General features: G+C 35.9%; 1 protein-coding gene across 6 annotated transcripts in view; it reads right to left on the minus strand.

Annotated features, from left to right (window-relative positions):
• The window catches only part of PLD1 (phospholipase D1), a 175,835-nt gene that overhangs the window by 72,738 nt on the left and 88,001 nt on the right, over nt 1-15,096 (minus strand). For all 6 annotated transcript variants that reach the window (XM_036218563.1, XM_036218566.1, XM_036218560.1 and 3 more), the window contains exons 9-12: nt 14,565-14,717; nt 13,067-13,216; nt 12,312-12,395; nt 2,217-2,298 (exon numbers count right to left, since the gene is read on the minus strand). In XM_036218563.1, the coding sequence (XP_036074456.1) occupies nt 2,217-2,298; nt 12,312-12,395; nt 13,067-13,216; nt 14,565-14,717 (469 nt within the window). The remainder of the gene's footprint in view (nt 1-2,216; nt 2,299-12,311; nt 12,396-13,066; nt 13,217-14,564; nt 14,718-15,096) is intronic.

Below are 15,096 nucleotides of genomic sequence, written 5' to 3' on the forward strand. Positions count from 1 at the left end.
CCGAGTTTCAGGAAGTAAATAACGAAGCACCATTATAGGCAATAATGTTTTCTTGGCTAACATGAGGTGGAGAGCCAGGCCTGCGGGATCTTCCTCCCGAGCCCTGTTCTGGCATTGACTAGCTGTCTGGAGTTTACTTAGATGTCCTGCAGGCATCTCAGACTCAAGTGATCTAAAATTTAGCTCTCTGAATCTGAGTTCTTCCCACTTCCTCCCACTACCACTACCAAATTCACCTTCCTGACACATCGTTTCAATCAGATCATCCTTCATCCATCACACCCACCCCCCTCACAGTAGCTCCCACTGTACTCCATAAAGTCCAAACCACTGGCTTGGCTTACAAAGCCTCCATATCCTAGCTGTAGCCACCTTTCCAGCTTGATTGCCATCCTACCTAAGCTAACACTCAGGTGTAATCAACCTTGTAACCATACTGTGACTGACAAAGCCTTCTGAATTCCTGAGTCCAGAATGTTTCTTCACCATATTTCCTGCACCTAGAAACGTCTTCTTTTAATTTTTTTCCCCCATCCTAAATGCCCTAAACTCCTCATGTCATGAGGGGCTTCCCAACCAGACCTGCCCAATACTCTCCCACCTGCCTTTGAATCTTGGCTCGTCTCTGTACCCAACTGACTCTTGTGTAGATTTTTAAGCTCTTTCGGATCGAGAATCAAGTTTGTTATTTATGTGCATCCCCATATGATTAGCCAAAAGCCTGGCACATGGTAGGCATGCATCGAACATGTTGATTGAAACCTAAAACAGTAAAGTATTGGATAAGCACTATGAGGAGAGGTTTAACTAGTATAACTGATCGTTGTGAGGCAAGACTGAAGAAACTTTAAAATGAAATCTTAAAGAGAAATGGGAAAGGTGCCATTTCATAGAGAGAAACAGGGAGAAAGCTACAGCCATTCAAAATACAGAAAGAAGTTTAGTAAGGCTAGGACTGAGCTCAGGACATGAGTCCTTTAGCAAGCCATCCACAGGCAGAGATGGAGTCCTGTTCACATACACGGCATCTTTAGTAATTAGTGTGGTACCTGGCTCACAGGAGACACTCAGTAACTGTATGTGAATTATTCAATAAATATGCAAATAATGCTTTATCAAGACCAGAATTTCCAATTTTACGAAAAGAATTTTGTTAAAACAAATTAAACTAGCCACGAAAATGATGCTGTTTGGCAAAACATGGATCTGAAATAAAGATTATCGACTTCTGCCATCGATATTAGCAATGAGTTCTGACTATATTATGGATATCTGCAGAAATCCTAAAGTAAAGGCATGGGGAAAAGACATTGAAAGGAAAGGTAAAAGTGAATGCGGAAAAGGGTAGGGAATGTCAAGGATGGGAAAAAAGAGATGAATGAGGCTGTGAGAAATAGGAAAATGCTGCCCCGGGACTTAGGATCTGCTAGAATGTTTAATGACAGAATAAAAAAGGATGAAGATAGTCTCAAATAATAGTGAAAAGGCTAGCACTCCCCAATTTGGACATGATTAATAATAAATTCAGATCTATTCTAATTGAACATAATTTAAGTTGGTTTAGGACCAACTATATTTAAAAAATTCATCAGAAATATGAATGTAAAGTAGTCATCCGCAAACCTATAACTGCTTCAGTTATTTACTTTTTATAACAAAAAGTGCACACTCAATGCTTACCCCAAATCTACAGGGTCAACTGCACAAGAAACAATTCCACATTATTACTGTGAACTGTCCCAAAATTGGAACCGAAACAGCACTAATTCTTAATGTCCCTCCTCTTTGATAGTTTTCAAGATCAGCTTGACCTCATCTGACTGAAATGTCAGATGACTGGGTTTTTTTGCTCAAATAATGGAACAGTAAATAAAACAAAATGAAATGCTATGTTCCATTTCATCGTTTATTATTCAATGATGAAACATCATTACAAGTTTTGCCCATAAAATTAACTGCTCATAACTGATCAAAAACCAAAAATTAAAATTACTAAAATAATCCATGCTGTAAATTAGGCTAAAATATTATGTAGCCAAAAGTAACAGGAAAAAAATCATAACCAAATGAACATGAAAACAATAAATATTCTACTTTTTGTCAAACTCTAAAGAAAAAAGCTATTATACACATGAAAGACTTTAGAAAAGAAAAGGTACTTTTGAGGCAATGCACATTTAAGAAATCACATCAGAATTTGTTTGGAAAGTACATACTGCTTTTCGTTTAAGAACGTAGTCCAGCCTCCAACGATTTCCTTCAACCACTGGGCGTTTCAGAAAGATTTCTGGACTCAACCTGAAATCACAAAATTTCAAGTAACTAAAAACGTGAAGTTCTGATTATGTCATAGAAAGCAAAGGCAACTTTAGCCCAAATGCCACCATCATCCTCCACTGTGGTGGGTCATCCATAGTTCTGCTCTGAGTCCTCATACAAGTTCATATGGGAATGAGAGACTTAACCCAAACAAAAAGTTAGGCAATTCTAAGGTTGGTGGAGTGGCCTAGTGATTTCAGGGTTCCGGTCTAGATTTCTCTCTATATGTACCTTACCCACACATGCGCACATACACATTCACAAGCAGATACTATTGGTTGCCCAGCCAGCAGCCACTCACCTACTTCCTCGTAGTCAGAGCCTACCTCCCACTAAAGAGTGTGACTATTCTACAGACTTGATTCCCCAGACTCCTGTGCAGCTGGAGCACAATGTGACGCAATCCTGGACAATGACATATACGAGGAGGTACATGTGGGGTTGATGGAAAAGATTTCCCTCTTTGATGAGAGGGAGGTACATTCACTCAAAACAGGAAAAGTGGCTTTAGGATCTATGTTGTGTGGGGCTATGCTGCTTAGAAAGGTGCAGCCATGTTGAAATTCTAAGAGGAAGACCAGAACCCTGATATCACTAGGCCACTCCACCAACCTTAGAATTGCCTAACTTTGGAGTCCTTACTGAGACACATAAATTCTCATTGGTTAAGCCACCTTTAGATGAGTAAGTGTTCTGATTGATAAACATAAATAGTGGCTTCCTATACCAAGGAGCAGTGTCTGTGGAACCTGGGTCTTCCTGAGCTAGGAAGGAGGCAGGTTTGCCAATAGATGCAGTTTTTCCAATGTGAGCATGGACCCCCAGGCTCTTCTCTTTAGGAGTGCCATAGGCAGGTAAGCATACAGTTGAGTCACTTTTTCCCTTGGGTTGAGTTCTACAGTTAGTGTCTGAGTTAAATCTTTATGCAATATAACTCTCCCATAATGAGGAAAAAAAACAATAAAGAAAACTTCATCTGCTGAAATGCTACACCTGGAGGAGCAGGAGGAGACTGTGTAAGTATAAAGCCTATAATATTGCCTTGCTCTGGAGCGCTCTAAGCATGTGAAAACAACAGGGTTTTAAGGAGCTAAAGAGACTAAAAGCAATAATTCGATGCTGTATTTAATTCAGTTTTTTTTTAAAAAAAACTAGACATAAAATATCCAAAGGAAACACATATTAGGTAAGATAAATAAGAAAACAGACAAATGGTGGCATATGTACAGTATGAATATTTGTATATTAAATTCCAAATAGAAAACATTAGGTAATCTATGTCTAAACAAACAAACAAAAATGTAGCAATTGATAGGAAAAGATTTAAGATGAATTAAAAAGTTCTGTTTTAATAGAAGAGTACATCACTCTGCACTGCTAGCTCAAAGAAATGAGATATATCCAACAACGAATACATACTAGCAATTTTTTGATGTACATGTTAATTATGGGTTCACAGGGCTTCAGTTTGGGGCCACTTCCAATGCTATGCTCAGCAATTAAGTCTTTCTTACCCTTTATTTAATACACAAGCAATGAGTACCCTATATGTAGAACATTCTGCTAGAAACTTTGGAGGATGTTAAGACAGCTCTCAAGGAGCCCTCAATTTTCAGGGTAATAAAAAGATGAAAAGCTGATAATCATGTTACAAATAAAATATAAACAATAGCAAGGAGAGAGCAGCTATGACACACAAGCATCATTGTGTCAGGATCTTTACTAAGTAATTATTAGATACACAAAGTTCAAAAGAGTTGTATAATATTGCATTTCATTGAATTTAGGACACCAAGATACATCATTACTATGTGACCACTAAGTAAGAACAAAATGATAACAGTTATAACTGTAAGATGTTACTGAGGCTAAGATCTACCCTGATTTCAGATATGTTAACATGGACCTCCAAGTAAACTTTCCTCTTAGAAGATTTATAGCTGTAAATGCTTATATGAGAAAGACAAAGTTTAAAATCAATGATCAGAGCTTCTGTCTTAAGAAGACAGAAAAAGGAACAGATTAAACCTAATGTAAGAAGAAGGGAATAATAATAGGTGAGTGGAACTCAATACAATATTAAACAGAAAAACAGTAGAGAAAACAATGAAAGCAAAAGCTAGTTCTTTGAAAAGATTAATAAAATTGATAAACTTTTAGCCAGATTTTTTTTTAAAAAGGGAGTTTGACTATTTTAGATTTCTCATATAAATGGGATTGTGTATGATTTGTTCTTCTGTGTCTGGTTATTTCACTTAGCATAATGTCCTCCGGGTTCATCCAAGTTGTTAAAATGGCAGGATTTCCTTTTTTTTTTTTTAAGGCTGAATAATTCCATTAACTTTAAATACTCATCAAATTTTATACATTAAACATATACAGCTTTTTGAAAGTCAATCATACCTCAATAAAGTATTTTTTAAAATGATTAAACAAATACATTGCCATTGAAAACTATTTAATATAATGTCAGATGGAGAAATATATAATTTTACATATGCTATTATATCAACTTTATAAAATATATGTATGCTTATATACAAGGATTGGAAGATAAAAAATAAAAATGTTAACTTGGTTAAAAAAAAGAAAGAGGGAGAAGCACAATTATCAATATAAAAAAAATGAGTGTAAGAGAGAAATCACTACAAGCCTGCAGACATTAAAATAATATTAAATCAATAATAAAATATAAATAACATCACATGAATAAATATGATAATTTAGATAAAATGGAAAATTTCCTGGGGGAAAAAAGGTATCAAAATGAAGCAAAAATAATTCAAGACTCTAGCCTTATAGCTATTTAAAAAATGAAATCATAATTTAAAACTTTTCCATAAAGAAAACTACAGACCCCAATAACTTTATAGGAAAATTCTATATAATACATAAAAAATAATATCAATCCTACTCAAACTCTTTCAGGAAACAAAGGAAGGGGAACCCTCACTAACTCACGCGAAGAGGCTCTAGCATTATCCAAATATCAAAACCAAACATAGACAATTTAAGAAAAGAAAAAAATAAAGAACAACACATCTTATGGTCATCGAGGTAAAAATCTTTACCAAAATCCCACAACTTACAAAAAGGATAATAGATCATAAAAAAGCGAAGTTATCCTAAGAATGAAAGGTTGAGTTAAAAGTTGAAAATCAGGGCAATTCATCACATTAACAGAAAAAGAAATATGTTCATTTTAATAAATGTAGATAAAAGTTTTGATAAAACTTAATACCCATTCATAACAAAAACTCTCCATAATTATAAGGAAAAAGGACTTTCCTCAAAGTAATAAAAGGCACCTATAAAAAATATCTACCTAATGCATAATAATGAAAGACTAAATGCTTTTCTCTTAAAACTGAGAACAAGGCAAAGATGTCCATCCTCATTACTTCTAGTCTACATTTTACTGATAATCCTAGCCAATGCAATAAATCAAATAAAAGGGATATAGATTAGAAAGGAAAAAGTAAAACTGCTGTTACTCACTCATCACATGATCATCTTTGCAGAAGATCCTAAGGTATCTATAAGAAAAGCTACTAGCACTAATAAGTAAATTAAGCAAGGTTGCAGTATATAAAATCAACATGAAAAAAATCAATTATATTTCTTTCTATATACCTGCAATGAACAATTGAAACATGGATTTTTAAAAATACCACTTACAATAGCATCCAAAAACATGAATTGCTTAGTGATAAACTTAACAAAATGTGTGCAAGATGTGTATATAAAAAGTATAAAACATTGTTGAGAAAAATTAAATAAGAACAAAATAAATGGAGAGGTATACACTATTCACGAGTTGGAAGACTCAACATTGAGGAAGAAGAATTTGACATTCCATCTAACCAGTGGCAATTTTACTGTTTGTTTTTTTCTCCCCTCTGATTCCTTCGCCTGGCAGGAGAACCTGGGAAAAGGTCACTGGCACAAGTAGAGAGAACTCCAGGTGAAGTCCTATAGTTTGGGCTTGAGGAGAAAGAGTGGGATCTTTTGGCAGTGATAGAGGTGGTAGAGAGAGGTCTGCAGGCTCCAAAAACTCTGAGGGAGTGGAACTTTCCTCCCCAACTGGAAAAGCTTTGGTTCCAAGAAGGCAATGTAAATATCCATCGCTTGGTTCTGGACACAATAGTCATTGCGGAAAATGTGTTGGCAAAACAGTAAATAAAGCCCCACCTTTCCAGTTAGAGGACCGAAAAACAGAAGCCACAGAGAACTCAAAACTAGTGGGGAGATCACAGAGAGGGAAGAACTAGAGAAAGAAACCCTATAAAGTTGTTTATGACTTCCCAAGCTGCTCATGCATAGATTTGACCCTAAATATTATACCGGAGTTTGAGAACAGAACTAAGAAATAGAGCGCTGCCCCAACTGGCCACTAGATGGAGCACATGGGGGACAAAACTGAACAACACCACAAAGGGTTTGAAAACAAAAGCGACATTAAAATCACAAAGAAGACTTTAGTTGGAATAAGTGAGGTAATTGCATGCTAATACAAAAATATCAACATTCTCTATAAGATGTAAATAAGATCCAAAGTCATAACATTTGGAAACTCCAGATGGAATAAAAAATTACTTGATATGAAAAAGAATTTAAAAAAACCTTAAGTTTCAGGAAGACAATCAACAGATTCCAATGACAAAATGACAGATTTTGAAATTAGTTACTTTAATTCTTTGTCAGATATTATAAAAAAGTTTTGACAATTAAGGGTGAACACTTTTAAAATAAATGGAAAGACAGTCTCAGCAAAGAAAAGATATAAATAAGAACCAAAGAGAAATTTTCAAACCGAAAAATATAACTACAAAAAACATACAAACTCTCCCTGAATAGACTCAATACCAAAATGAAAGTGACAAAGGAAAGAATCAGAGAACTGAAAGACATCATCATATCTGAATAACAAAGAGAAAAAAAGATTGAAAAAAAATTAACAGAGCCTCAGAGACCTGTGGAAAAACACTAAGACACTATCTGTGTCTTTGGAAATTCAAAAGGAAAAGAGAAATAAGGAAGTTCACAAAAAAAGTTTGAAGAAATAAAGGCCAAAAATTCCTCATATTTGGTGAATGACATAAACCTAGATTTAAGAAGCTCAGTGAACTCCAAATGGGAAAACTGAAACATCATAATTCAACTGCTGAAAACTAAAAACAGAGAAAATGTTGAAAGCACTCAGAAGAAAAACAACGTGTTATTTAGAGGGAAACAATGACCCAAATGATTATAAATTTCTCACCAGAAACCATGAAGGCCAGAATGAAATGGAACAACCTGCGACTAGAATGTATAAAGATCTCACGCAGCTCAATAATAAAGAGAAAAGCCAATAAAAAGGAAAAAAATATTTGAACATTTGTTTCTTAAAAAGCCAAATAAACATCCAAAAATCACAAGAAAATACGCTTTACATGAAAATATGTTGTTAATGCAAGTTAAAACTACAATAAGACACAACTACAAAGCCTTTGGAATGGCCAACATTAACAAACACAACACCACCAAAATCTAGCAATGAGGAGGAGGAACTGGAACTCTCATATACTGCTGGTGGAATTTTAAATGGTACAACCACTTCAGAAAACAAGATCAACAGGCTCTTAAAAGTTAACCATGTACTTAGCTCTTATTAGTATTGATATAATACAGTAGCTTAAAGCTACTTTCGAAGACAAGGGTTGGCAAACTATGATCAATGAGCCAAATCTGGCCCATAGCCTGTTTTAGTTTTAGTGTGACCCATGAGCTAAGAATGATTGTTATAATTTTAAAGGATTATTAAACACATACACACACACACACACACACACACACACACACGTGTCACAGACTGTCTGTAACCCGAAAAACCTAAAATATTTACTATTCAGCCCTTTACAGAAAAAGTTTGCCACCACTGTTGAAAGTCAGTGGCTTTCAAACATTTTGGATCATGATCCACAGGAATATATCATACATCCATCCCAATAACTTCATCTGTCTGTCTATCTATCTATCAATCATTTACTATTGACATAAAAATTGCACAAAATAATGACCCTACTACCACTTAAGTTACACCTATCCTATCCTATTCTTTAAAAAAATCCTGAATGTAACCCACTGAATTATTTTAATAAATAATTACTATAGAGTTGCAACCTACCATTTGAGAAACACTCACAACATTAAAATCAACTTAAATGTATTCTCTTACTTAGAATAGTCTTAGCTTGTGCACCAGTCAAAATCGAAATGTTGATTGTGTTATTTACATTATAACCTTTGTCTCTAGCCCAGTTGCTTATCTCTCTTCCTCTTATAAACCACTCCCTTTAATAATATGTGCTTATTGTTTTTTCTTCTCCAATTTTATTAGTCCTATATATCTCTGACCTAAACTGTTTAATGCACAGATTAGGTACAAAAGTTGTGGCGCACCCCACAGGCACCACCTCCCCACCACACCCACCCCTCGAAAGGCCAGACAGAGAACCAGTCTGGACAAAAACTAACATACTTGCTCCACACATCCTTGTTGGACAGTGCTAATCAGAACCACCATCATCAAGAGGAAAGCTGAGCTAAGCCATGCTTTTTGGTCTGTCCTAAGTTGCAGCAACTTATCAATGGAGCTGGAAGTCTCATCTTGGTCTCCTACCTCATTTTAGGACTCACTCCAGCAAACACTGGATATTTAGTTCACGGGTGATGTGAAATAGTAGCAAGCCCAGAAAGACCTAAAATACATGTTCTTCTGGTTGATCCAGATAGACAAGTGATAAATACTCACTGGTGTTTATAAAGACACTACCTCTTTTAGTACTTTAAATATCTAGCTAGATTGTACTCATCTCCTGAATTCACAGATAGTCTGAGCTGGTTAAGAAATCATTCTCTCTTCTAACTTGACAGCCTACTTTAGGATTTACTGCTTCAGAAAATTTCTCCTGAATAAATCTACTCTAATCTGATTACTACTCTATCCGGAACCTTAAAAACACTTTAATCTTCTCTTAAAGAACCTCAGAGCTAACAAGAACTTCAGACAGCAGGCAGTGCCCTTCCTCTGAGAGGCGGCCCCATGATATGCAGGCCCTGGAGCAGACACACTTGGATCCAAGCCAGCACCGGCATGTCCTAACTGTGTGATTGTGGGCAGTTCCCTAATCTGCCTCGTTAACTCTCACTTGACTCCTCTATATCACGGTCTTGGCATCTAGTAAGAATTCGACAAATAGTAGCTATTATTGTTAATGTTACTTCAACTATGCCCTAGAAACTACACTTTGGAAAAGTCAACGCAACTTGCTCCAAGTTACTAATAGGCTCCTAAAGTGGTCTGTGCGGAGACCTTCACCATTTCTCTCCTGTACCACCACAATAGCTTGCTAAATGGCCTCGACAACCACTGTTCAATTCAACTTCTGTACTATTACCAGAGTGGTCTTTTTCAGAAAACACATTTGATCAAAAAGCCCACACTGGGAACGTGGGAATGGGGGAACGTGGTTCCCAATGTTCAAAGGATTAACTGCAAACTCCTGAGCAGCTCGCCCACTGCATTCACAATTTGGTCCTAACTCATCTTTTGAGTGTCATCTCCAACCACCATCCCTACGAATACTATGCTTCAGCTGTGTATAACCTCTACCCTCCTCCAAGATTGCTGTGCTCTCTCACACCTCTATGCCTTGGTCCTGGCTATCCCTTTACCTAAAACATTCACATGTCTTCATCTAGCCAACTCCATGGCTGGGACCCAGGCCAGCATTCTTTTCCGTGAAGCTTCCACAGCCCCCTCCTGCAGGCTCAGCTACCACCCCTTCCTCTGTGCTCCCATCAGGCCTTCTGCTACGGTGATCCTCCTCACTGAGTTTTCCTCAATCCACTGTTTTATGTATGACTTCCCGACTCTAGATTGTTCCAGGGTAGGGGCTGCTTCCCACTCATCTTTATAAGTACATGGCCTGGTTCAATACCTGTCACAGAGTGTGGGCTCACTAAATAGCTCTGGAAAATGAATGAGTGAACAAACTTACAAATGAATGACTAGGTAGTAAAATTAATGAACAAAGGAACAAAGCATTTCTAGGTCCCAAGTTGTTTCTCCTTTCACTATATTTGCCTGTGCTTGCATAATAATTGTGTTGGAAACACATTAACATCATTTTCACTTAATATATGATGTCTCTTGAATTGCATTAGAAGTTTCTAAGGGGCATGCACATTTTCTATCTATGCTTATTATCACTCTTTCAGATCAAAATTAACAGGGTTTGGTTAAGTTTTTGAATACTCTTTCACAATATACTTGCATGACAAGAATTTTCTTGACTTGTTATGAGGGAAGTTACTGCAAAGCTTTTATTTCAAAGAGAGTGTTGTAATAAGATGTTATCTTAGTCAGGAAAAAGAAATAACTTGATTCATTTTTATGACAGTAGAAAGCATTCAGGGTTCCATCTCTTTAGATGTTTATATGTGAGTCTGTATTTTAGTGTTCAGAATCTTCAAAGGGAATATTATTTTCTTGCATAAAACAGAAAAACCTGGGCTCAATGGAAAAACTATTTTCATTCTCTCTCATGACTTCATCAAACTTCCAGAAATATTTTAAAGACATATAGTACAACACTAAACTTACATTTATTTTCATAAGTATTTAGAAAGTATTCAACCAAATAAATAGTGCCTAAGTTGGAAACTTTATTTTATTCCTCATAACTGACTGAAGAGATAAATTTGGTAAGAATGTAAAGGTCGAGATTAAAGTCCTCCATAAACATGAGAATAAATTGATTTGTAGATGTGCTGGTCACCACATACCTTATCTATTGCTCTAGATAATGACTGTAACCAAGAGAGACTTTGCCTCCAGGGGACATCTGGCAGTGTCTGAAGACATTTTGGTTATCATCACTAGGATCTTGCTATTGGCATTTAATGGATAAAAGCCAGGGATACTGATGGTACTAAACACCTTATGATGCACAGAACAATACTCCACAACGAAGAGTCATCTGGCCCAAAATGCCAGTAGGTCCCTGGTTGAAAAAGCATGCCCGAGAATACGCTTCATATCAGTAACGCAAAAGAAAAGAAAACGAGTTCACATTATTAACTATTCTCCCTCTGCCACCCCTAAAAAATCTAGAATGAGAAGGAGATAAATTTTGATGACATTTTTCCAGTTCATATATAAGGCAGTATGCAGAAAGAAACAGGATAGAGAAATATAGGGGCATTTCAAGCAACTAAGTTCTTAGAAGGAAAACACATTTTAAACATTTTCATCTCCATCGTAGTCAGTGCTGGCATCTGTAATGGTTTTTAACTGTCCAGGCAGATGGGTAAATGAAACTAAAGTCCAACTACAAAGCCTACCCTAACTCCAGGAGTAAGATTTCCTAGTAGCTGAATGAGTTTTAGATATAAGATTTCTTGGGTTTTAATAAGTATCCTAATGCTCATGGATGTTTTTAAAGGGGGTCAGAAAGTTGAAACCTGCTGTATCTCCAAAAAAGCTCACCAGGCTTAGTCATTACCAAGGACATTTTAACATTAATGAGCAAATGGAAACATTCTAATTTCAAAGGGACAATTCAGAAAAAGTATATTCACTAGACCTGGTGACAAACATACCAAAATGAGGAAGACCATCCAAGGAAGATTATTTTGCATTATCTCTACCACTATATTTGCTTTGCAACATAACCTTTACTAACATGAATAATAGATGTCTGCTTCCAAACAGAAAGACAAATACAAAATTGTTCGAGCTAAATATTTTAAGAAATATTTGGATGCCTAGTATTTTGAAAAGACCTTTCACTGGCTATTAGAGATAACTGGTCAAGACTCTGGCCAAATCACCTGCAGCTACGGCTAGTCTTCATGACTTATGAAGCTGGAACAACACAACACTGTAGTACATTCTTAAACACAGAGACCCCCCACCCACGCAATCCCCAAGGATGAATACTAACCACCAATCTGTGATAAAAATTTCTTCTTCTGCCTCTTCCATTGCATTTGCAACATCTTCAAAATATCCTTTGGCATTAACATACCTGGAAGACAGGTTTTTTTCATTTTTATTTTACAAAAACAAAAAAGAAAAGACACATATCTTATGGCAAAGCTAAAGATGGAAGCCACTGCCCAGAGTCCCTACACGGCCACCAATTTACTTTGTGTAACTGGGAAAAAAAGAACAGAAAATACAATCTTCCACCTGTTACACAGGAAGGTAGAATAAGTAGGTAAGCAGCCAGTTTGTTTCTGCTGAGAGAACAACAAATTGATTGGTCTCATTATCGTATGGGGTCAGCTGAATTCTCCCCTCCTGTTGAACTCAAACACGGTTGTTCTTCTGAGACAGAAAACAGACCAGTTTCCAATCCAGGGATAGAAAAACATGCTAAGCATGATTTTTTTTTTTTTAAAGAAATATCTAGCAAGTAAATTCTTTTGAATTGACTTAAGACAATGTATAAAGTTAGCTTTCAAAATCAAACTTCAAAATCTAAAGCTAGCTATCTAAAGCTCACTGTAAAAACTCTTGAAAACAAAAACTAGAAAACTAATTGATACTCAGGTAGTTCAATAAAGAAAGGCCTTTGTTAAGGATAAAGCATTTTATCTTTCCACAGCTTTGAAAACTAATTCCCTGTGAATTTAGACCACTGTAATGTTAGGTGCTATGATTACTCTAACAGTCTTAGAGCAAAAAAAATCTTACCATTTGGCTAAAGAGTTCTCTTGGACAGCAGCATATGACCCAAATCGATGATCTTTGAGAAAGTTGGCACCATGTTTCTGGATGAATTCTTCTATAGCCCCTGCCCACCACCGAGCATGTCTATAGCTGTTGCATTTTAAAATAAGTGTCCTTCAAAGAAAAGTGAAATGTGGAAAAGAATGATCACTCAGTATTCTGTCTCTTAATTTAAGGATTAAACATGCCCAGTTTCGTTTTGGTAGTGCAGACATAAGTTAAAAAATTTTTAAGCAAACAGCATCTTACTTATATCAAAAAAGCAGACTTCTAAAAACTCTTGGAAAGATTTAAAAATATAATCAATGAACCAAAGATAAGTGTTCAGGTTACTTATTCATTCATGCAAACATGTGTGAAGGTACTTTCTATAGGCCTGGAGCTGCGCGAGGCTGTGAGGAGGATCACAGAAGAGGTATAAGGTGAGGTCTGTGTCTCAGTGTTAGAGTTGTGGGCTCCTGTAGAGGTCATTTCCTTTTGTGCTGCCTTGTGGTGCCCATTCCCTTCACTTCTGGAAACACCATCCTGATCCCTTCCCTACTCTGAGGCCACCAGGGCCAATTAAAATGGCACATTCCGGCCCCCAGATCCCAAAGACTGGTTCAGGGATCTGTTGTAGGGACCAGTGACAATTGTGGCCTGATTTCTATAGCCCTCCATAAAACAAAAATGCAGTACCAGGAGGAAGCTTTAAGGGCAGCACCCCTGCATTTCTAATAACCAATCCTGAACCTTCCATTGTCAGAGGAAGGTTCATTGATAAGGAAGCTCCAAATCTTTTTATGTACTCACGCACACACATGCAAATGTATATTAGCAAAGATATATATATATATACACACACACACACATCAGTCAACGTAACATGAGGATGAACTTTATAGAGACAAATGCATATAGAGAGAAACACACACAGATATTGTATAACTACAATCTTCCAGAAAAAAAAAAAAAAACATATACATCAACATATACATACTCACTAATAAAATCTATAGTGAATGTATACTTGAGTATCCTTTCAAGGTATCTTTCTTAAAATCTGTCTGTAAACAGAATTTTTCTAAATCAAATCACTGTTTAAGTGTCTTGTTAATTAAAGGATATCAATTCATAAAGTAAAATTTTATTTTTTAAATATATGAACTATGACTCCTTAACTTATCTGTTTCACAAAATGGTATTGAGTAGTCAATTTTGTTAAGGTAGGCACATATCAACACACAAGATAGTTTATTCTGACTGTTGCACATAGATAGTCTATTCTTAAAAATTTATTACAAGGAAAAAGTAGTTTCATTACTTTTAATTGAGAATGAGTTCTAAATAAAAATTTTCAAACATTTGTTTTACATCCTTCTTCATTTAAGGTTGAGAGAAAAACTTTGTTTTTCAGGGTTTTTGGTAAAAATGCTTTTTACCAAAAAATATTTACTCTTTTAAAAATATTTGAAATGTCTACCTTGAAAGGTTATCAATTCGGAGTCCATATTTCGTCTCTGTTTCCTTCCTCCCCACCTTAATTCTGAATTCTTTATCCACCAGCAGGACGAAGGCAATAGCACCACTGTCCGGTTTCATATAAAGCAAAAAGGAGTCTTTCACTATCAACCACCTGTGAGAAGATAATAAGGATTTAAGTTGCACTGAATTACTTAAACAAAAAGAATAAATTATATGACAAGTCTGAAGAAAACAACTAGCAGATGGTGAGCATAATTTTATTCGTAATTTTATTTTTTACATGGGGGATTTATTTTTTTAATCACTGTGAAACAAACCAAAAACTACCCCAAACCTTTCTATTATGTTTTTCTAAGAAGTATTGGCACCAAGCAACTCCAAATAACATTAGTTTTTTAAACACTAATGATAAAGCCTGGACAAATGCCCCTGATATTGTCAGGTAGCACTCGCAGGTTGTATAGCAGGAGCCCCAGCTGTTGGAAAAACGAAATGGGTTGATGTTTGCTAAATAAACTATCATAGAAGAA

Source organism: Rousettus aegyptiacus, unplaced genomic scaffold, assembly GCF_014176215.1.
Source record: "Rousettus aegyptiacus isolate mRouAeg1 unplaced genomic scaffold, mRouAeg1.p scaffold_m13_p_4, whole genome shotgun sequence".
Classification (NCBI taxonomy): Eukaryota; Metazoa; Chordata; class Mammalia; order Chiroptera; family Pteropodidae; genus Rousettus; species Rousettus aegyptiacus.